The 20,905-nt window shown below is 32.4% G+C and overlaps 3 protein-coding genes across 4 annotated transcripts; 1 reads left to right on the forward strand and 2 right to left on the reverse strand.

Annotated features, from left to right (window-relative positions):
- Window positions 1-499: 499 nt before the first annotated feature.
- Window positions 500-922, reverse strand: LOC105435696. The gene has a single exon (XM_011657945.1). It carries the CDS (start codon window positions 920-922, stop codon window positions 500-502), a length of 423 nt encoding a protein of 140 aa, XP_011656247.1.
- Window positions 923-4,547: 3,625 nt separating this feature from the next.
- Window positions 4,548-13,060, forward strand: LOC101217845. Of its 2 annotated transcripts, XR_004216911.1 has the most exons (11): window positions 4,548-4,969; window positions 5,097-5,174; window positions 6,471-7,178; window positions 7,366-7,468; window positions 8,471-8,571; window positions 8,746-8,920; window positions 11,516-11,686; window positions 11,768-11,868; window positions 11,997-12,341; window positions 12,550-12,593; window positions 12,675-13,060. XR_004216911.1 is itself a non-coding variant. In XM_004147070.3 (9 exons), exons 1-9 carry the CDS (start codon window positions 4,700-4,702, stop codon window positions 12,054-12,056), a joined length of 1,767 nt encoding a protein of 588 aa, XP_004147118.1. In that variant the 5' UTR covers window positions 4,548-4,699; the 3' UTR covers window positions 12,057-12,539. The 2 variants fall into 2 exon arrangements, 1 of the variants encoding a protein (XP_004147118.1); XM_004147070.3 differs by lacking the exons at window positions 12,550-12,593; window positions 12,675-13,060 and having other exon boundaries at window positions 11,997-12,539.
- Window positions 13,061-14,759: 1,699 nt separating this feature from the next.
- Window positions 14,760-17,782, reverse strand: LOC101203259 (receptor protein kinase-like protein ZAR1). Its single transcript, XM_004147094.3, has 2 exons — window positions 16,011-17,782; window positions 14,760-15,885 (listed from the first exon to the last, which is right to left on the reverse strand). Exons 1-2 carry the CDS (start codon window positions 17,476-17,478, stop codon window positions 15,200-15,202), a joined length of 2,154 nt encoding a protein of 717 aa, XP_004147142.2. The 5' UTR covers window positions 17,479-17,782; the 3' UTR covers window positions 14,760-15,199.
- Between the last annotated feature and the right edge of the window lie 3,123 nt (window positions 17,783-20,905).

A 20,905-nucleotide genomic window follows, 5' to 3' on the forward strand; every position in this document is an offset into this window, starting at 1 on the left:
GTAAAACAAAAAATCAAGCCACAAAAATACCCTAATAAAAAACAAAAAGTACTTCAACATATATAACATATTATCATGTTTAGTTCGAAGGTTAAGATTTAGAAATTGAGAATTAACATAGAAAAAGAAGAAAAAGGATGAATTGCAACATGTAGATGCTTTAACATTGGTGCATCCATCGTCTTAACCTCTCCTAACTCCTAATGATTTTCTTTTTCAACAAATTTTTAAAAGTTTCTTTTGACGATTTGGGTCATCCGAAGAGACAAAAAGTTCTTGCAGTAATATATATAAATAATTTTCTTTGATAAGATAAGAGAGCATATCATAAAATTGAACTTATTGACTTTGCCTTTTCATTTCCAAGAGAATCCTTTCTTTTTGTGTGTGTGTATATAAAGCTTCTAACAAATCCATTTCTTCTTGTGGGAATGTTAAAAGAAAGACCAATAAAAAAAAACAACAACCTTATTTCACAATCAAAACTAAATATACATCATCATAAGTTTATGTTAGCATTAGAGCTGTTCTTGGAAGCAGCAAGTTTGTTATAGATTTCCAATACCAATTTAGCATCAATTTGTTCTCCACCAAGAGGAACTTGATTTTGAGGTTTTGGTATCCTCTTCCTATTTCCAAACCCTCCAATGGCATACATATTCCCCACACTATTGGCCAACCTCATCATCATCTCGACATACGCATCGTGAATCTTTGCTACAACTTTCAACGGCGACGACACTTTCAACCGTATTTTAGGAGATACTCGTCGTCTCATGATCATCATCCGACCGACCCGAAAGCTCCTTGATGATCTTGTGGTGACAGTACTCATGTTGTTGCCACTTCCTAACCTTTGGTATGCTCTTCTTCTCCATAGCCTCCTCAAGTTTTGAGCTGATGAAGTTGCAATGATATCCATTTTTTTCTGATAGAGAGAAATGAATAATAAAGATTTTAGAGGTTTTCTTTATGGAAAGAGATAAAGGGAAATAGTTTATATAGAGGTTGCTTGGCAAAAAACACCCAAAGGGGGGGATTTTTTATTCAACAAAGACTTGTTCTTTGAGATTATTGAAAGCTCCTTTTTTATTATTGTTTTCTCTTTTTATGATTTCTAAAGGCAAATCATTCCAGACTTTATTGTTTTCTGTTATATTATGTATTATTAATTTTTTTATCCAAACTTAAGTTTTCTTCTTGCTGATAATTTAAAATGGTCTCCCAGTATATGATATACTTGAAAAGGTTGAATATGTTCAAACTCTAGAGTTATAAAAATTTGGTAGCATCATTTTTAATATTTGATCATCATTTTTACTATATGTTGTAAATATTTGATCATCATTTATATGGATGGAAAAGAAAGAAATAGAAATCATCATTTATATGGATGGAAAAGAAAGAAATAGAAAGATATATAACCAAACCAACCTTAAAATTATCATTGCAAAAAATCCAAGGACTGGTTCTAACTAAAGCTTCAAAGCTATTTAATAATTAAAAACAAAATGGTGGAGTTTTTTAGGAGGGACTTGGTCAAATAATTTTGTAAATGATGGAGTGAGAGAACTTCAAATCAATTCTTGAATTGAATATATAAATAAATAAGTAATGTTTTAATTCATTTGTTCATTGTTTTTAGTAATGTTTTCTTTTAGTCAAATTGGCAGCGTGTAAGACATTTTACAAGTTTGTGAAAAACCCTCCGACATGAAATGAGAAGATAAGAGATTCAAACCACAAATCTTATAGTTACTAATGTAGTTAATCTCTTATTAGCAAACTTAGTTCAACGTAAATTTTAAATTTTATGTTTAATGGGTTATGGACTCATTCAATACAATTTTTTAATAGTGAAAAATTGGTCGTGTCGAAAATGCATACATTTAATTATATCTTCTAGTAGATCAATTATTACATTTTTAGACATTAATTTTTGTTAACTTGACGACATGAAATTGAAAGTACTTTAGTGACTTGTTAAGGATGTTTAAAATTTAGGGACTTATTAAGCATAATAAAATGTTTGGAGGACTTGTTAGATATTTTGTATAAAGTTCATAAACAAAATAATCACAAATTTGAAAGTCTAGTGATTAAACTTGTAATTTAACCTATAAATAAGATATGTACTTTAATTCATGTCACATGCGTCACTTCACACCCATACGACAATTTTGTCTTTAGAAGTTAATGTTATCATATATTCTTAAACACAAATATTAGGGTAAAAAAACCTTTAGAGAAACGTATCTGTTTGACTCTTTATTTTTTTTAAGAACAAAATAGAGTTGTGAGATTTAATGTAACGTCCTAAGTTTATGAGAGAGACATGTAAATGAACAAGTATTACATTTGAATGAGAGAAATCTTGAGGACATAAAAAGAAAGGTTAAGAAAAACTTAAAAGAATGAAAAATTACTATCTAATACCAACAAGTTGCACCTTCCTTTTTTGTGGTTCGATCATAGGAACTTTAAAGTGTTAGTTATGGTTAACTTGGAACAATTCTATGTTAGGTAACCTCTTTAACTTTTAAAGTCTTTAAGACAACTAAGAATGATATTGTTAGGTCACAGGAGATATATGAGAATGCCGAATTTTGAGATGAGAAGTTAATGCATTTAAACCTAAAATAACCTCTTGAATCTCAACATACGTTGATGCCAAATTGAGTTGGTGCCAAATTGAGTTTGTGCCAAATTGAGTTTGACTCTTTATCTATTTAAACCGTACCTTTCTTTAATCTCAATTTTGGTAAATAATAAATAATAATTTCAACACATTTTAAACTTAGGATAATCTAATTTTCTAAAAATGGTTGTCCTTTAAAAGATGTTTAGTTGTACATTCAATTTCATTCATTGATGCCTAGAAAATAAATCGTTAATAGGAATGATTTGGTCAAATCATTTGAATATGTTATGAGATTTAAAAACCATTAAATTAAAGTAAGCTTCTCTCATTAAGCTATTATTAAAAGAGAGTACTGAAATGGATATCTATTATAAATAAATTTAAATTTTCAAAACTTATTATTATCAAACTAAATTTATAATAACCAAAGATATTAAATTTGATTTCAAATTTTGTAGTCGAGACTAAATTGTATTTTTTTAAAACTACATAAAATTTTGTAGGTTTAAAAAACCATTGACGAAAAGGAAGTAAGAAAATATTGAAGAAGAGAAGAAATGCACATAAGTTTACGTTTTTCTTCTTTATCACTCGTGGTTAACATGGTTATTTTTATTACATACCAATATGTATGTCAAAATGAGGTTTGCTTTGATCCAAAACATACCAATATTAATCAAATTATGATATTATAGTATGCTTTGACCCGTTGTCATTTGGTTTCTTCTTATATTTTATTGAAATGAATAAATTCAAAAGAATTGTTTTGGAATAGCTGTTAATTTATTAGAAAATATTAAATGGTGTCAAATGATTAGTATGAATTATTCAAAGATAGGAAATAAAACAATAGGGCTAAATTATTCAAAATATCTCAAACCTAGACCTTGTATTTCTATAAACAAAAACATACTTTTCAACTTTAACTTAAAAAAAGTATATTTAATTATAAAAATTGCTCAATACTTAGTTTTAAATGAAAGCTATTAGTGTTTTGTTTAACAAAATATCTCATGAATTTTCTAACATCTGAGTCCATACCACTGAAGGATTTAATCGCACACTTGAAATATAGCCCAAAAAGTCAAGAGAACGCTTGGATAATTGGTTTATATAGATCCTTTCTGGTTGTGACCACACATAAAAATGACATTGCCATAAATTGACCGTGAGAGGTGCTGATTGGGATTGTTTGAGCAACTCACGTAATCGTTGACCTCTTGCCAATTGATTCTGAGTAGCTTTATCGAGATCAGAAGCGAATTGCGCAAAGGCTTCTAATTCGGCAAATTGAGCCAATTCCTATTACTTTGGCTGGATTATTTGTGACCGCATATTTACAATACAGACGGGGGGATCAGTTGGACCTTTGATTAATTAACAGTTCTTTTTGTTGATTGACCTCCTACTTTGCTTTATAGGAGGTCAAATTTTTATTTCTGTTGAATTATTTCAGTAACTTTTATAAAGTTATAAAAGATATTGTTAAGTCATAGCAAAAGCTCAAACCTTGTATTGAGGTGGACAATTATTTTAGATACTACTTTTAGAAATAATAATTAATAATTAAGGTTTTAACAACTTTATAAAAAAAAATATTAAATATAACAAAATTTACAAGGAATTACTATACATGTGATATAATGTATGGATAATAGGGTTTGAAAATTGATACAATTTTATCATATTGGTAAATATCCATTATTTGATAATGTTTTTATTTTTATTTCTTATATATATAAAGAAAAAAATGAAAATTTAATTTAGACATGAGTATCGCGTGTTTGGCTGTGGAGAAGCCACGTGTTGAGAGTAGGGAAGTCCACGTAACTATCAACAGGATTCCGAAAACGTGGAAAAGCGAGGCAAATGCAAGACTATGAATGAGGGATCTCTCTCTATGATCATATTCCTTTCTTTCTTTCTTTCTTTCTTTCCTTTTTTTTCTTTTTTCAGTTTTTAATTTTTAATCCTTTTCTCTCGCAAGAAAATAAAATTAAAGTTACCGCTTTGGTCGGCGACGACGCTCCCCGCTCTTTCCCGCAACCACCTCCCCCGATGGCGACGGTACAGTCCGATATTCGCGGTGCTTTTCACATCGCCTCCTCCACTTTCCTTTCCATCACCCCTAACCTCATGCTCCGCCGAACCGCTTCCCTTTCAGGTAAACTTCTTTTCCCCTCCTTCAAGTTGAGAGCATTCTCCACCGGTGCTGCTGTTCGAGTTCCTGATAAGCCCTCGATTTGTACGGCCGACGAGCTTCATTATGTCTCTGTACCCAATTCTGACTGGAGACTTGCACTCTGGCGCTACCATCCCTCTCCTCAGGTCATTTCTAATTCCTTACCTGCTCTATGAGATTCAAGATGAAAACTTTGTTTTCTGATTTGCGATATGAGTTAGTGGACGCTCGGGTTTGAATTGTTCTTTTTCTGTGTGGTACGTTATTGAACAGGCGCCGCCGAGGAATCATCCCCTCTTGTTATTATCTGGAGTTGGAACTAATGCCATTGGTTATGATCTCGCCCCTGGGGTAAGTTTTTTTGTGCTAACAATTGGAGATTTAGTTTTGAGTTTCTTGAGAAATGGTTTTCGTTTTTAATGCTGTTTAGATTACTATTGATATTATATCCAAATTTGAAGTGAGTAAAGTTTCTAGAGATTTTATTGTGTTTGATTCCGTTTGGAATTATGCTGCCTTCTCTACCTAGTGGTGGATGACCTTCTCTATGACAAAATTTGTTTAGCTAAAAGTATAGTAGTGTAATTTATTAATGCTAATATATGCTACTGTAGACTAATCCGTTTTAAAATAAGAACCTAAGGTTTGATAATTACCCAAAAAATGAATATAGTTAGAACCAAGAAAAAGGATGAGTACTAGTTAATAAAAATCTAAATTTGGAACTTGCTGTACTTCATTTGACTTTTTTGTCGTCAAAAAGCTTTTCTGTTATCCTTGTAGGCCCAAACCTTCAACTTTCACCCTCACTATAGATCTAAAACCATTGCCAAATTGACCATCTACTTTTAAATGTTTTTCCGGATAACTTCGATACTGATTCACTGGTTTTTGTATCTCGGATTTGAGTTTATTACATCTTCTCTCTGTTCCACTGTTGTCTATTTTGTTTTCTTTAGCTCAGCTACATTGGTCATATTCCCTTGCTATCAAAAGATGAAGTTCATTCTTTTTCTTGCTGTGTCGTATAGTCTGTGTTAATGCAATCAAAGATGTGAGGCAGGATGAATGTCGATAATTTGTGTAATTTAGTTAATATTGGTTTAGTCATTAATTTTAAATTAATGAGTGTTTAATTTGTATTTAGGATTTAATTAGTTAATTGTCTTATTTTCTTGATGGGCTAATAACTAGTCACTTGACGGTTGTATTTGCAAGCATTTTATTCTTTTTATAAGAGAGAATTTCATTGATGTATGAAATTACAGAAATGGATGGGAAAGAGGCCCCTATCCAAAGGATCTACAAAAAACATCTCCAGTTGGTCAATAGTGAATCAAAACTATAAGAAATGTAATGCTTAGACAATTTACACCAAGAGATAGCAATATTGAACACATGGTCAAGGAAGACATCAAAGTGGTGGGCTTTGTTGTTAAAGAGGTGGTTGTTTTGCTTGAGCCAAATAAACCATAAAAAAGAACTTTAGTATTTGCAAGCGTTTTGAATCTTACTGAAATAGCAATGGACGTGGCCTAATATCCAACCTGCTGGATCAATTTGACATTATCCAATAAGAGTGCATTTTTTAGGCCTAGTTGGATTAGCATCTGTTCCTTTCTTCATGTACTATTTTCAATTTTTCAGTGTTCTTTCGCGAGGCATATGTCTGGCCAGGGGTTTGACACATGGATTCTTGAAGTTCGAGGTGCAGGATTGAGCTTGCAGGAACCAAATTTGAAAGAAATTGAACATTCAGCTAAAGTTAAATCTGACAAAATGGAAGCAGCCTCTGAGATCAAAATAAATGGAACTTCAAAAGAGGTAAAAGAGTCGACAAAAATTTTAAGTGACCTTGCAAAATCAGATAGTTGCATCAATGGGAAAGAATCCGCTTCTTCTATGGTTGAAGAAGAAGATTTCATAGGAATAACAACAATTTGGGATGAGTCAAGTTTGGTTTCAGAGTTAACAGAAACTTTTATGCGTCTGTCAGAACGGCTTTCTGGCTTTCTAAGTGAAGGTCAATCAAGGATTATGTCTGCTAAATTATTTGATCAAATTTCGAAACTCTTAGTTGATTCCCAATTATCTGAACGTTTTAATGAAGTGAGAGGAAGGCTTTCGAATTTGTTGGAAACAGGACAGACCTCAGTCATTGCTGGCCAGATCAGGGATTTGAGTCAGAGGCTTGTAGAAATTATCGACGACGGTCAACGATCTGTTTCACCTCCATTGTTCAATTTGCAAGATCGATTTTCTTCAACAATTGATGATTTTCAGAAACAACTTGATTTAATAGTAAAGTATGACTGGGACTTTGATCATTACCTGCTGGAGGACGTACCTGCTGCGGTGAGGTGACATTTTATCTTGTTGAAATGGCCATATCTACAGTCAGCCAACCACTAACTGTGGCTGGTTCTGAACTGAACTTGAACTTGTTAGATCTCACGGATTTCATGTTAGATTTTAGTTAAATTTAAATGGGAAGTTGCTCTATAGTCGCTAAGAATTAAAATTTGTTGACTTCCACTTGCAGATTGATTATATCAGGGATGTAAGCAAACCAAGGGATGGTAAATTGCTTGCTATTGGGCACTCAATGGGTGGCATTTTGCTTTATGCAGAACTTTCTCGTTGTGGTAAGTTTGTGTACCTTCTTGTGCTTTTCATGTTTCTGTGACTAAAAGTTATATTTATGCGTCCTTTGTTTTTTGACTCAAAAGTTATTGTGCTTTATCTTTTATTTTATGGAAATATATCAGCTCTTCTTCTCCCCCTTTCTTTCTCAGTCTCTCTATCAAGCATGCTGCACACTCTGAACTCTCCCGTTTTAGCTGGTTATCCTTCTATGTGTTTTGTTATACAACTCTGAACAATTTTCATTACAAGCCTGCCTGTATGTAATGAAAGACTATAAATTGTTGGCTGAAATGACTGATAAACATTATCTCTATCATACTTAAGATGCTATCAGTCAGATGTTCAAGTCCTATGAAGCTGACAATGGAAATGCTTATTCACTCGAGAGATGGAACGATTGAAAAGAATCTGTATAAATGTTTGTAGCATTTGCATGGTTACAGAAGAAAATAAATACTGGAACTTCTTCAAAGAAAACAATGAAATGTGAAGGAAGTTCTTAACAACCGTACGCAGTATTATAATCCCCATTGCGATGAAGATGATGAAGATTTTGATCCACTGAACACCTATAAAGTTTAAAGCTTTGTTGTTCTATCAATTTTTTTCTTAACACTTTTGACTCTTTGGAGTAGTGCTTGCATTATATGTTTGCCAATTCTCTTGCATACAATGAGGAATGAGCTCAGGATGACTGCTTCTCTTATATGCATTATTGAAATTGGTACAATTAAAGTATTCTGTGGTGTTTGTTTGTCAAATTTTTATTATGTGATTTTATTTTTATTGTTGTTCTAAATGTTAGCATTTGCTAGGTTATTCCTATCCTTTAATAATCTTAAACACAACGAAGTCTCACTTTTTCTTTCTAAAAAATTATCTTTAATGCTTAACTTGCTTGTGTTAGGTAAAAATTTTCATTTACTATGCATTGCAACCCTACACTTTTTCTTTCTGTTATATGGATTGAGTGATTTCTTATGCATCTGTTCTCTTGTAAGGTTGTGAAGGAAGAGACCCCAGATTTGCTGCTATTGTTACTTTGGCGTCTTCCCTAGACTATACTCCTTCAAAATCAGCCCTGAAATTACTTTTGCCCCTTGTGAGTGAAGCAAGTTCAAATGTTTTCAACTGAGAAACTAGCAAACGTCTTTGACCCAGAAATTTTTATTGTTGGCAAATATCTTTGAGTGCATCTTTATTTTTATCACTTCAACACTTCAACAAGTCATAAGTTTCTTGATTATGCATTAATATTACTGTACTTGCCTTACAGGCAGACCCTGCACAGGCTCTTAATGTTCCAGTTGTTCCGTTAGGAGCTCTGCTATCAGCTTCATATCCTCTATCATCTCGCTCTCCTTATGTCTTTTCTTGGCTAAATAATCTTATTTCGGCAGAAGATATGATGCATCCTGAAATGTTAAAAAAACTCGTCTTGAACAATTTCTGTAAGTGATCATTCTTAACTTTGTATCCTTGCTCTGATTATATTAGCTTTTAGTTAAGTGAATTAGTCAAGTCTATGATATCACGTGCACTTCTAATACCAAGGATGCTTTAACAGTTGCTTGTGTTGTATCGTATAGCTTACGACATATCGGTTTCAACTGGTCTATCAAGCAGAAACGAGCCCTTTCACTTATGGTTTTACTATAAGTGCAGAGACAGCATTGAATTGACTAGGTGCATTATCTGCAAAAAAGAAAAAAGAAAAAAAGATAGATAGGGTAACTTACACATGGTCCTTGTGGTTTGAATTTGGTATCTATTTAGTTGCTGAGGTTTGTGAAATAGATTTTCATAGCTCTTGAGCTTAGCTGATCATTAGGTCAAGATGATGGGGCATTCAAGTTGCTAATTAGGTAATATTGATCTTAGCTTCTGTGTCAGAGTCCATGGGTGGAGGATAAAAAGAATGAGAGAAGACAGACAAGGGGGAAGGAGATGGAGGAAAGAGAAGGAATATCTAGCTCAAGTCCAATCAACGAAGGTTGCCACTATAATTAAAACTGCTTCATAAGCTAGGTTTTTTCTTGGGGGGGTGGAAGAAACAATTCAGTTTGTTAGTTAGGTTTATCAGATGAGCAACTTAATCATCAAATCATCTTTCTATTAGGTCAGCTATCAATCAATTGAATTCCAGGACTAATGAGAACAATTTTTCCTTGAGTCACATGTATGTATAGGGTGTGCTTATTTTTTATTTTTTAGTGACAAACCACCATCCATTTTTAGGAGGTAAACAAAAATATTTCATTGATGAATGATTATGGTTGACAAATGAAATGACCACCAATGGTGGACTACAAGAAGATAAACCAATTTCATTTCACTGATGTAATGGAATTACAAGATGGGGAGGATAACTCAAAAAATCCATGCGAAAGTTAGAAAGGGTTTACCAGTTGGCACATGTAAAAGATGAGCTGTAAGAATTTAAGGGGGCTTAAAAGTTACTCCAAGAGACGCCAAAATTTAGGTGATTAAAAAATTTCCCATAGAACTTGGACTTCCTGTCGCAAGCCATAGAATGCTCAGTTGTAACCCTACCAAGATTAAGTTCACCCGAAGATTTCCTTCTCTGTGAAAAACAGATGTCCTTCAAGGTACACTTGAGAGTAGGCTTCTCGCTTCTGGAGCTATTTGGGTTGGGAGTGTGCCATTTGAAGAATTGAAGGTGATCCCAAAGGTGGGATGCAAAAGTAAAGTGGTTTATAAGAGATGGTCCTGAGTTTAAGCATCCTTTTTACAACGGGAGGGCCAACCGGGTGATAGAGCTACGAAGGTGCTTCTTTTCTTAATGACATCGTGGGCATTGGGTGTTATTGCTGCCACATTATAGTTCCCATAGAAATATTGACTTTCTTTGGGAACTTCTATAGTTGCTTTTCCAAATCGTGTGGGAGATGTATGTCTTGTTGAACTTATCTTTGTCCACTAATTTTTGTTGACTGAAAAAAGGAGCGGCAAGAGAAGGACCCAAGTTATTGGCTAGCCAAGGCCACCACCTTTCATATAGTTGAGAATTAAAAGGAAATGGTGAAAATGAATTTCCTTGAATACGAAATCCAGCATGATCCGATGGGTTATTTTATGATGGGTTATTTTATGAGAAGTGTCATGCGAGGCAGCCTAGAATTAGATATAAAGAAGGTATTGGAGGAGGGATAGGTAGTTGGATTTTAGTAGCAATATTTATTAGAAGAAAATTCCTTGGAATTCTAAGGCGTTGCAGTCAAGTAAAATAGTCATCCGCTGTTCAAGATCTTGGGAGATTTGGAGTAAAGGCTCCTGGCCCGTTTAATTAGAATGACCACCCCTGTTCCACCTCTTTATCGGTAAGATTTCTCCTCAAGTTGTTTACCCCATGCTTCCAGTTGTAGACCTTATCCCAGCAAAGCCTGAATGCTCCTAATCTTCTTCCGGAACGCTCTGTGAAACAGCACATACAAACAGGAGCATCTACGAAATAGATTTGGAAGAATAATTTTTCTGATATAGATATTGTTGGTGGGATGTCAATAGTGAGGAAATTAGATGAGGACCAAGATAATATTAATAATATAGTTTATGTCCCTTTTTTTGGGTTAAATAATCCTTAAGTTCATTTTTAATATCTTATAGTCTTTGAGTTGACGTCTAGGGAATGACTAGTGTATGTAAAGAGGGCAGCATCAGAAGTATCTACAGTCATTATAAGAGTCTTGCTGATACCCGCATTGAGGATTGACCATGGAAGTCAATTATTTAAGGATTTAATGTTGTAAGAACCATGACAGTTCCTTGGCCTTTTGGATGTAGTTTCTAAATCTGTTTGATAGGAAGAAGTTTCTATATTTTCACAGGCAAGTTCAAGTAATGTTAAAAATATTTGGGAAAATATACCCCGTTTTCATCTATTCACTTGATGAAAATTTAGTTCACTTGAGAACCACACCAACCAGTCTAGAAAATAACTCCATCTCCCTTATTGGTATCATTATTTTCTCTTGCTCATAATATAATTACCAAGTCACGTTGCTCAAGTTCAACCATGAATGCAGGTACCATTCCCGCTAAACTCGTCTTACAACTTACAACTGCTTTTCGCGAAGGTGGTTTACGAGACAGAAGTAATACCTTTTTCTACAAGGATCATATTCATAAATGCAATGTCCCAGTCTTGGCGATTGCTGGAGACCAGGATCTAATCTGTCCACCTGTAGCTGTAGAAGGTTCATAGCATTCATTACATCTGTGCAGATTTTTTTTCTCTTTTCTTCTCCCTTTTTCTTATGGTGATTTATATGAAGCAGAAACGGCAAAGCTTATTCCCCAGCACCTTGTTACATATAAATGTTTTGGAGAACCAGAAGGTCCACATTATGCACATTATGATTTAGTTGGAGGACGGCTGGTATTATTTTCTTTCCCTTCCTTCTACCCACTCCCATGGAATTCAATAATGAATTCAAGTTATATCTAACGAGAAATTCTTTCCTGTGTTTTCTAAATCTATTTGATGTTGCCATTATTCACTTCCAGGCGGTGGAACAGGTGTATCCATGTATCATTGAATTTATTAGCCAGCATGATGCAATTTGATTATGCACCACCCAACAATCAAATTTTCCTTTAGGTTCGATTTGTTCAAATGTCAACACACCCTAATACTGGTTTCAAGTCAATGTTGGTTACTGTTCCTGCATGGCTGGAGATAAAAAATTCCTCGCAGAATGAATAATTGTAGACTAATGTTCAAAGAGGTTCTTGAAGAATTTTGAGGACTTCTTTTACATGCGTGCTGCTGCATTAACCAATGCCAAATCCAGGTTTCCTTATTCTGTTTTTAACGAAAAGGATTACTGGAAAAGGTCAAATATAATCAAGGTACCAGTTCCGGATCACACAAAATTATGTGTAGAATAGAGCTTGTAATTGTAATATATATAGATATAGTTTTTTATTTTATTTTTTGTACTTAATGTATTATATACATTCATTGCTTGAAGAAACTTGTACTTCTCTGTTCACTTTTTACACCTCTCAAGAATTTGTAAGTTTATAGACTTTCTGATTTTCTTTTAATGTCCCTCAGTTGGTTTATTGGTGAAATGAGCGTGTTTACAAAGATACTTTGAGGTAATTGGTTCAAGCCATGAAATTCGTATAGAACATTATGGAAAAGAAAAGTTCTCCATTTTAAAATATTGTTGTAATTAGGGAGGAGTTCGTTGCAAAGGAGGTTGCAGTGACTAAGAGGAAGTGTGCTTGAACCCGAAACACAACAATTCTTTGGTTTTCTAGTCACTTTTCTTACCTCCCATATTGTTCGTTAGACTGTGTGACAATGTGAGCCAAGCTTGGCAAAAACAGCTGGTCGGTAAGTGATCACTTACCTAAATCGTGGACGTGCAGCTTTAAGTATTATTTCTTATAGAGATTGTTTTCTTATGCTAAAAAGCTTGGTTACCTGCTGGAGGACGTATGATTCTATTCCTCCTTTTGGTGGATTGATTTGATACCAAGTGAAAACAGTAACTTTTGCTTGCGTCTTCTGGTCATTGTTCTTCTTGTCTGGAAATTGGAATCGATTTCAAATTACCATATAAGTGACCCAATTTATATTTTATTTATACAGATCATTATGGGTTTGTTTTGACAACTTATTTTCAAGAACAAACTCATATACTCTTCATTACTAAATATTTATTTACTCGATCTATGTTACATAGTTCATAATGAGACTCACATTAATGTTGGTCTCATTATATATTTCAAAGCGTTAATGCATACACAAAAGTTTGTCTACTTCAAAGTTCAAACACAATCGAATTATTATTTTTATTTTTTTGTGGAGAAACAATATCACAAAAGTTTGTCTACTTCAAAGTTCAAACACAATCGAATTATTATTTTTTTGTGGAGAAACAATATCGAGCAACATCCATTTATCACTTGTCATAAGAAGAAAAAATCAAAATAAATTAATAAATATTGAATTTCCAGAAAAAACTTGCTCTTATTGGGTGACTCTTTTTATGGACGATCTGAGAACAAAATTTAAATATGTATTCTCAAGGCCAAGATCCATCACATTTTTTTTTAATGTGATACATTATTTTCAAGTGTATTGTGGTATTTCTCCCAATTTTCTAATAACAAAATGCCAAAAGGACATTCGTTTACACTTCTGAAAAGGCAATGCTCGCTTTTTAAAAACAAATACTAATAAATATGAGCCCTTCAATTACGGCAGATGGAAAAGAAAGGATAGGTTCAAAATGAATCAAATTTCAAACAGTTTTCGAATTTTAAGAAAGAGACAATTAGTAGAAAAAACGAAAAGAATAATAATAAGAGAAATTTATAATAATTTGTATTAGATATGTAGAGAATAAAGGTTAAAGCAGAAAAGAACAGAAAAGGGTTTTTGTTTGGGACTTGAAAAACAGACAAAGTTGAGCTGTGTGGTTTGGTTGGCAATTGGCATCTTAAAAGAAGTGTCATTTCAGACAAATTCAAATTATGATACTCCAACACTTCATACCAAAAACTATAAAATAATGAGTGAAAACAAAAAATTTACCCATCCATTTGATTTTTAAATTATACAACTTTTTGGTTGACATCTCATTTCACAATCTTTGGTCAATGTTCCGTTTAGAAAAGAAAGTAATTATGTTTTTGGTTTTCTTTTCGTTTAGTTTACGGCAACCCTTTTGGAATTCGAAATATTACATATTTAATCTGTAAGTTTTGTTACAACTTTATATTTAAAATTAAAGTTTTGTTTCAATTTAGTTTATATGTTTCAATTAAATAGGTAGTAGAAATTTACTCACCACCATTCAATTCTATTAATTAACTTACTATAATCATGGAACGAAACTAAAACTAAAAACAGTAAAACAGTAAAACTTAATTAATTATAATTCTTTAAATATTTCAGAATTAATTAATATAGAGTAAACAAAATGTTTACTAAAAAAATCGGATTTAAATTTGTAAATCTTGAAAGCTTAGGACAAAATTTAAACAAAATTGAATACGGTAACATCTTAAAAGCGATACTAAAATAAAAAATTTAAAATTGAAGGACTAAATCATGAAACTTTTTAAAATCAAAGAACTAAGAAAACTATATGATTTCTTTATCAAAAAAATTTTCATGTAGTATAATATAATACCATTGCATTATTGGTATGATTAGCTTAAAATGTCTCAATGCATGCTTTTGAATTATTACTTCCATTACTGCCAGCATCTAAAAAACTAGAACAATTAGAGTAACAATAAAGTAAGATGGAGCTTAAAATAAGAGAAATAATTTCATTGATCTGAAAAGAAAAGAAAAAACCCTAGAAGGATTCCATAGGTCTGCAAAAAGAGCAAAAGAGAAGATGACAGCTTCTCCCCATAATCTGAACACTATTAATTAAGTCTATAAAACAGCATGCTCTTGGGGCAGACCAGACCCTACTTTTTTCCTAAACTCTATTCAAAATCACATCTAACAAGAAGAATCTTAAAAACATCAAAATAAAGTCATTGCCATCTTCTTTTTTTTTTTTCTTTTTTACATTGGTGAATGAATGTAGATCAGTTTCCCTCATCTCAGCTAATTTTAAGGGACATTTATGTGTTAACGAAAACTCTAGGAAAGTCATTATCATCTTTCGCCTTACCTTATCAATACATAAACTTCCCATCACTTTTGCTTCCTCTTTTCTTTGTGGTGTGCATTTTTAGTTCCTTGATGATGATGAAGACGACGATAGCCTTTCAATGGCATCAGAAACGTGTCTCATGGTAGGTCTCCTTTCAGGGCTTCCATGAACACAAGACATAGCAATTTTGAGAATAGAGATGAACTCTTCTTCTTTATCTGCATCTTGAATTAGATGTGGATCTATTACTTCTGAAAGTGGCTTTTGTTCTTCAATGCATAGTTGAATCCAATGAACAAGATCCATTTCAGAGGAAGAACTCACTTGGATTAATGGAAATCTTCCTGTGATCATTTCAAGTAAGATCATACCATATGAGTAAACATCCCATTTTTGGGATGGTTTTAAGACTTTGAGTGATTCAGGGGCTTGATAACAAGTTCCTGTGTTGGAAGATGAACTACAAATAATCTCGGATGTTACAGTTTTCGGTTGTTTTGGATCTAATGGTTTCTCGGACGCCATTCGACTTGATTGTAAGGTTGGGGTTCCTCCTGCAATATTCGCAAGTCGAGCGAGGCCGAAGTCAGAAATTTTGGCTTCCATGTTTTGAGTAAGCAGTATATTGTTGGGTTTCAAATCTCCATGAACATACTTCTTGGGGCTGAATTCATGGAGATAGACAATTCCTTTAGCAATTCCTTCCATGATCTTTAATCTAGCAGACCAGGATAACGGCGTGAAAGATACCGTTCCTGGCTTTCCTGTCAATACCATAAATAATGAAACAAGCAAAGTATATAAGTAAAGGAGTTAGACAAAGATATCATGATAACTAAATGAAGCTTCATTTATAATTTTTGTGCACAAAAGAGTTGTGAAATTGTACCATGAATAGCAGTGGCAAGGTTTCCATTGGGTATGAATTCATAAATGAGCAGTTTCTCATCAACAGACCAATAATAGGCTCTAAGAGTGACAAGATTGGAATGCCTTAGCTTTGCTATTGCTTCTACTTCTGTTTGAAATTCTTTGAACCTTTGTGAACCGCCTTCGCCCAATCGTCGCACGGCCAATGTAACTCCATCTTCAAGTACCACTTTATATACTATACCAATCCCACTTTTGCCAATAACAAAGGCTGATGCCTTGAGAAGTTCATCAAGATCAAATCCTACTTGTGCATCCAATGGCACAAGATCATACTGCTCCACATTCTGTGAAACCGACTCAGATTCATCCTTCCTGAAACATAAACACTCATTTCTTCCTTTTCCCTTATCAGAATTATGCCCCATTTTGTCTTTGGTCCTTGGATAACATGCTCTAGAATAACAATATGAGAACAATAACCCAATCAAACATATACCAACCACATCACCAAGTACTATTGCAATCACAGCACTCTTACTCAATCCCCTGGTTTTCTCAGCATAGACGCCAGAAATCCCTGGCGAGTGATCGTCTGGGAGAAACGGAAGCAAGGACGGTGAGCTTGCACTCAGAGTTCCTGAAGAACATTTGCTCTTCAATGGGGAACCACAGAGCCCAGGATTACCAATAAAAGCAGTGGGTCCTCTGTTCATCAGAGCACCATTTTGAGGTATTGGACCACTCAAATTGTTATGGCTGAGATCAATGTAAACCTTTTCAGGTAGGTTTCCTAGGCTAGATGGAATTGAACCAGAAAAAAGATTATGAGATAAGTCAAAAGTGCCCTGTAAACTAGACAAATTCCCCAAATCACTAGGAAGGGAACCATCAAATGTGTTAAATGAAAGATCCAGTTTCTCCAAATAACTAAAACTAGTTCCAAACCCATGTGGTAGTGAACCAGTGAAGTTATTGTGACTAACATCAATGGTTTTAAGTCTACTGCATTGTATAATTGAAGCCGGTAATGACCCATTGAATAAATTTTGAGATAAATCCAAAGTTTGAAGGTATTTAAGCTTCCCAATCCCATTTGGAACAAATCCAGAAAAGGAATTCCCATAAAGAACCAAGCTCTGTAGAGCTTGAGCAGAGAAGAGCTGAAAAGGCAAACTCCCAAAAAGCCTATTGTTTCTTAAATTCAAATGGCGAAGCCCAGAAAGAGCACCAAGAGAAGAAGGAAGAAATCCATACAAATTCCTCTTAGGAATGGTAACAGAGACAACAATATCATTTAGACAACCAACCCCATTCCAAGAACAAGGGGTTTCATTAGAAGAATCCCAATAGCTAAAAGCCCCATCTGGGTCTAGTGAAATGGACTGTTTAAGTGTTAAAAGCACAAACCCTTCATCATTCAAAGAGCTCACAAGAACAAGACAATCAGAACAGCACAAAAGAATGAGAAACAGACCCACAAGCATTTCCAAGAACTAAAAAAGGAAAAAAAAAAAAAAACTTACAATTACCTTTTAGTTCTAACAGAGAGCTATGGGAAAGACAATGGAGGGATTTTGAAGGAGTTTACAGTGATGTGATAAAGAGTTTGAAAGGGATTGTGAAGGGGGTAAGGTTGAAAAGAGTGAAGATGAAAAATAAAGGGAAAAGAAAGAAGGAATTAGAGAGAATTGTCATTTCATTTTCATTAGTGATTTGTAACAGCAGAAAAGGTTTTGAATAATGAAGCCATGCAATGCTGCAGTCTTCATCATTTTTATCGCGACATTTTGCAGAAAACCATTCGAAAAGCAGCTGTTGAGTGAGGAGAAGAGATAGACGAACGGTACAAACCAATTTTTAATAACATATTTTTTAATAATTTGGGATTGCCGTAGGCACGTCAACCAAAATAGGATTGTAAAACGTAAAAATAGTGAAAAATAGGATTGAATTAAAAACGACACAAACATAATCAATTTTGTATTACAAATCACACCAATACAAGATTTCGTTAGATTATAAACTTATTCTATAATCTTTACGTCTTTGTTTGAATTTTCATACTTATTTTGTTTTTCATGTCATAACAAAAATGCTAATAAAGCGATGAACTCCAAACACCATAAACTATAAAAAAAAAAAAGTTTATAGCTTTCGCTTTAGTTTCAAGTCGTCATAATTAGAAACCGGAAGTTAGAACCCTAACTTGTAATAAAGTGGGTTATTATAATAGGTGGAATTCTTCATTCTTTTGCAAAACTATTTGAAAACTCTAATTGTCTATCATATTTTCTTTCCGACTAATTTGTAATGTATACTAAAATCTTTTGCACTCCAAACACATACTATTACATATTTAAAACTCACACTATTATAAATCATATACTATAGTAGTCATTTACTACAATTCATTCAACTTCAAATATGCTAACTTTTGTTAAGTTCTTTTATTAGTTTGAGAGAAAAAAAAAACTGTAGTACAAAGTTTTGAGAAAATGCTATAGATAATTGAGACGTGGGTGTTCTAAGTAACAGTAACAATTCTTTCACACAGTAAATATCTTTATCATGGTTTTTCTCTAGTTTTGAAGTTTTTTTATGTCCTAGTTATTATTTTATAATTTTTCGACTATTTTTTTCTTTGTTCAGTAACGAAAACAAAAAGTTTTTCTCGATATTTTGAATTATACACATGGAATATTTTAAATATAAATATATATAGATAACTTGATAGAGGAGACCTTTCTTGGGGTATTAATCATTTAAATTTGATTTTTTCCACAAAGTGGTATAATTAGTACAAATAATCATAGTTTATTATTATAATATAATGATTTTGACTTCATACTTTAGTACATTTCAGAAGATACAAATAAGTTTTCAAACTCCCAAGAAAAAGGAACACAAAATGTTAATAAATTTGATAAGTGAGAAAGCCAATGCATTTACATACATACATATATATAATTAAATACTTGACATTATCATCCTCTGTTGCTTATTAATCATAATTAATTATTACCCTCACCAAACAAATACCACACTCAATGCTTCAACTCTTTCCATCTAAACCTAACTCATTTGACCCTACTTCTATACCTACTTTACTTTGATTAATATAATCAAATCTCATTTTAAAATGTCTTGTTTTCTATCAAAATATCAGTAACCATCATGGCCTCAACACTCTCCTATCATATGATATGAGAAAATTTGATAGGAGATCATTCAACGAATTATAGTTCTAAGCTGAATAGAATATTAGTTTATTAATTCATGCCTCCCTCTTGAAGTTGGTGCATTACATATATATACATTGATAGACTATTATCGTTGGATGATAACCTAAAAGCTCTAAAATGTCTTTTTTTATAAACAATGACATTTTTATATATTTAAAAGAATTTTCAAGAGTTTTATCATTTTAAACAATTATCCTTTTAAAATCTCTTTATATTAGATAAGAAAGCTTTGTATTTTTAAATCTTCTTATTAAATGAATTATCTTATTTGTGAAAGTGAGTTTGATTAATTAGTAATTGACAGATTATTTTGAAATGAATCTAAGCTAACTCAATTATTAAAATGTCTCTTTTTGTCCAATATAACAAGGTTTAGGTCTTGAAGTTAATGTATAATCAAATATTCTAAAAAATGAATAATTTTTCTAAACTAATAGAAATTAAAAAATGATTAATTTTTCTAAACTAATGGAGATTAAAAAATGATTAATTTTTCTAAACTAATAGAGATTAATTAAAAAAGAAAAACACTAAAATAAAGCTAAAATATTATTTACCTCCATTGATTTTTCTTAAACTTTTTAGTTTTAGTGGAAGTTAAACATGTTTAGGTTGATTGTTTTTTATTAGCTAGTTTTTGTTGACATTATAATCATTATAGTTAAAATGTGTTACTTGACATGTTTGTTTTATATACGTAACTAAAAATGTTACGGCGGAATAATTGATGTTCAAATTCTATTTTGGTATCTAAACTTTGTACACCGTTCTATTTTGGTTTTTAAAATTTTAAAATGTTTATTTTAGTTTCTAAACTTTTAAAAATAGCATATCTTGGTTTCCTTGTTAGAATTTCATTAACTTTAACGAAATAATGAGATGACTTTTACAAGTGGATGACTACCAAATAATACAGTCACTTTTTAAAAGTCTACGTATTTAATTTATAATTAGAGGTTAGATGGTAAATTAGTTTTTTATTGAAAAATTCAAAAAACCATTTTGTCTTCAAGATTTTAAGCACATTGACATTCTATCTCATTATAGGAATATTAATATGTAATTTCTTAAAGTTTGTTTAATATATGAGTATTACTTATTTTATTTTATCTTATCTTGTCATGGAAGTTAACACCAATATATCATTTTTTTATTCTATTTAATATTCTTCTGATTTGGTTAGAGAATCAAATTTGGAAAATAAATAGTAAATGGTGAGGAAATTGGAACGAGATATGAGAGATTTGTGTTTTGGAGAAGGAAAAGAACCGAATTAATTTTTAAATTTATTTGATAAATGTGTTGATTTTGTTTCTAGATTGATATAAAAGAATTATAGAATAAATTAATAGAATTTATTGCTTATTTATCAATTTAAGTAACATGACCCTAATCATCTAAACTCAATCATTAATCAAAATAAAACAATATAGAAAAAAATGTAAGAACCAAAATAGGATTTAAACCCATAAACTATAACTCATTTATCTCACGAAAAAAACAGAAGAAGAAGAAAAAGTAAAAGTGATGTGAGGATATAATAAAAGGAGATGAAAAGCGATAAATTGTCACGTGAAGAAAGTAGCCGTTTGTGATAAGTGATTGGGTCAATGGGGCGGGAGCGGTAAATGAGGAATTTTGGAAGGGCTTAAATACAAATAAACAAAAA

This window comes from Cucumis sativus, chromosome 5 (genome assembly GCF_000004075.3).
Source record: "Cucumis sativus cultivar 9930 chromosome 5, Cucumber_9930_V3, whole genome shotgun sequence".
Classification (NCBI taxonomy): domain Eukaryota; kingdom Viridiplantae; phylum Streptophyta; class Magnoliopsida; order Cucurbitales; family Cucurbitaceae; genus Cucumis; species Cucumis sativus.

Excerpts from the sequence above, each read along its gene's own strand:
- LOC105435696 (XM_011657945.1), bottom strand. The coding sequence starts at position 922 with ATGGATATCATTGCAACTTCATCAGCTCAAAACTTGAGGAGGCTATGG.
- LOC101217845 (XM_004147070.3), top strand. The coding sequence starts at position 4,700 with ATGGCGACGGTACAGTCCGATATTCGCGGTGCTTTTCACATCGCCTCC. Across the intron at positions 5,175-6,470 it reads GTTATGATCTCGCCCCTGGG|TGTTCTTTCGCGAGGCATAT; the intron begins GTAAGTTTTTTT and ends TCAATTTTTCAG. Across the intron at positions 11,869-11,996 it reads ATTTAGTTGGAGGACGGCTG|GCGGTGGAACAGGTGTATCC; the intron begins GTATTATTTTCT and ends ATTCACTTCCAG.
- LOC101203259 (XM_004147094.3), bottom strand. The coding sequence starts at position 17,478 with ATGCTTGTGGGTCTGTTTCTCATTCTTTTGTGCTGTTCTGATTGTCTT. Across the intron at positions 15,886-16,010 it reads CCTTGCCACTGCTATTCATG|GAAAGCCAGGAACGGTATCT; the intron begins GTACAATTTCAC and ends TGGTATTGACAG.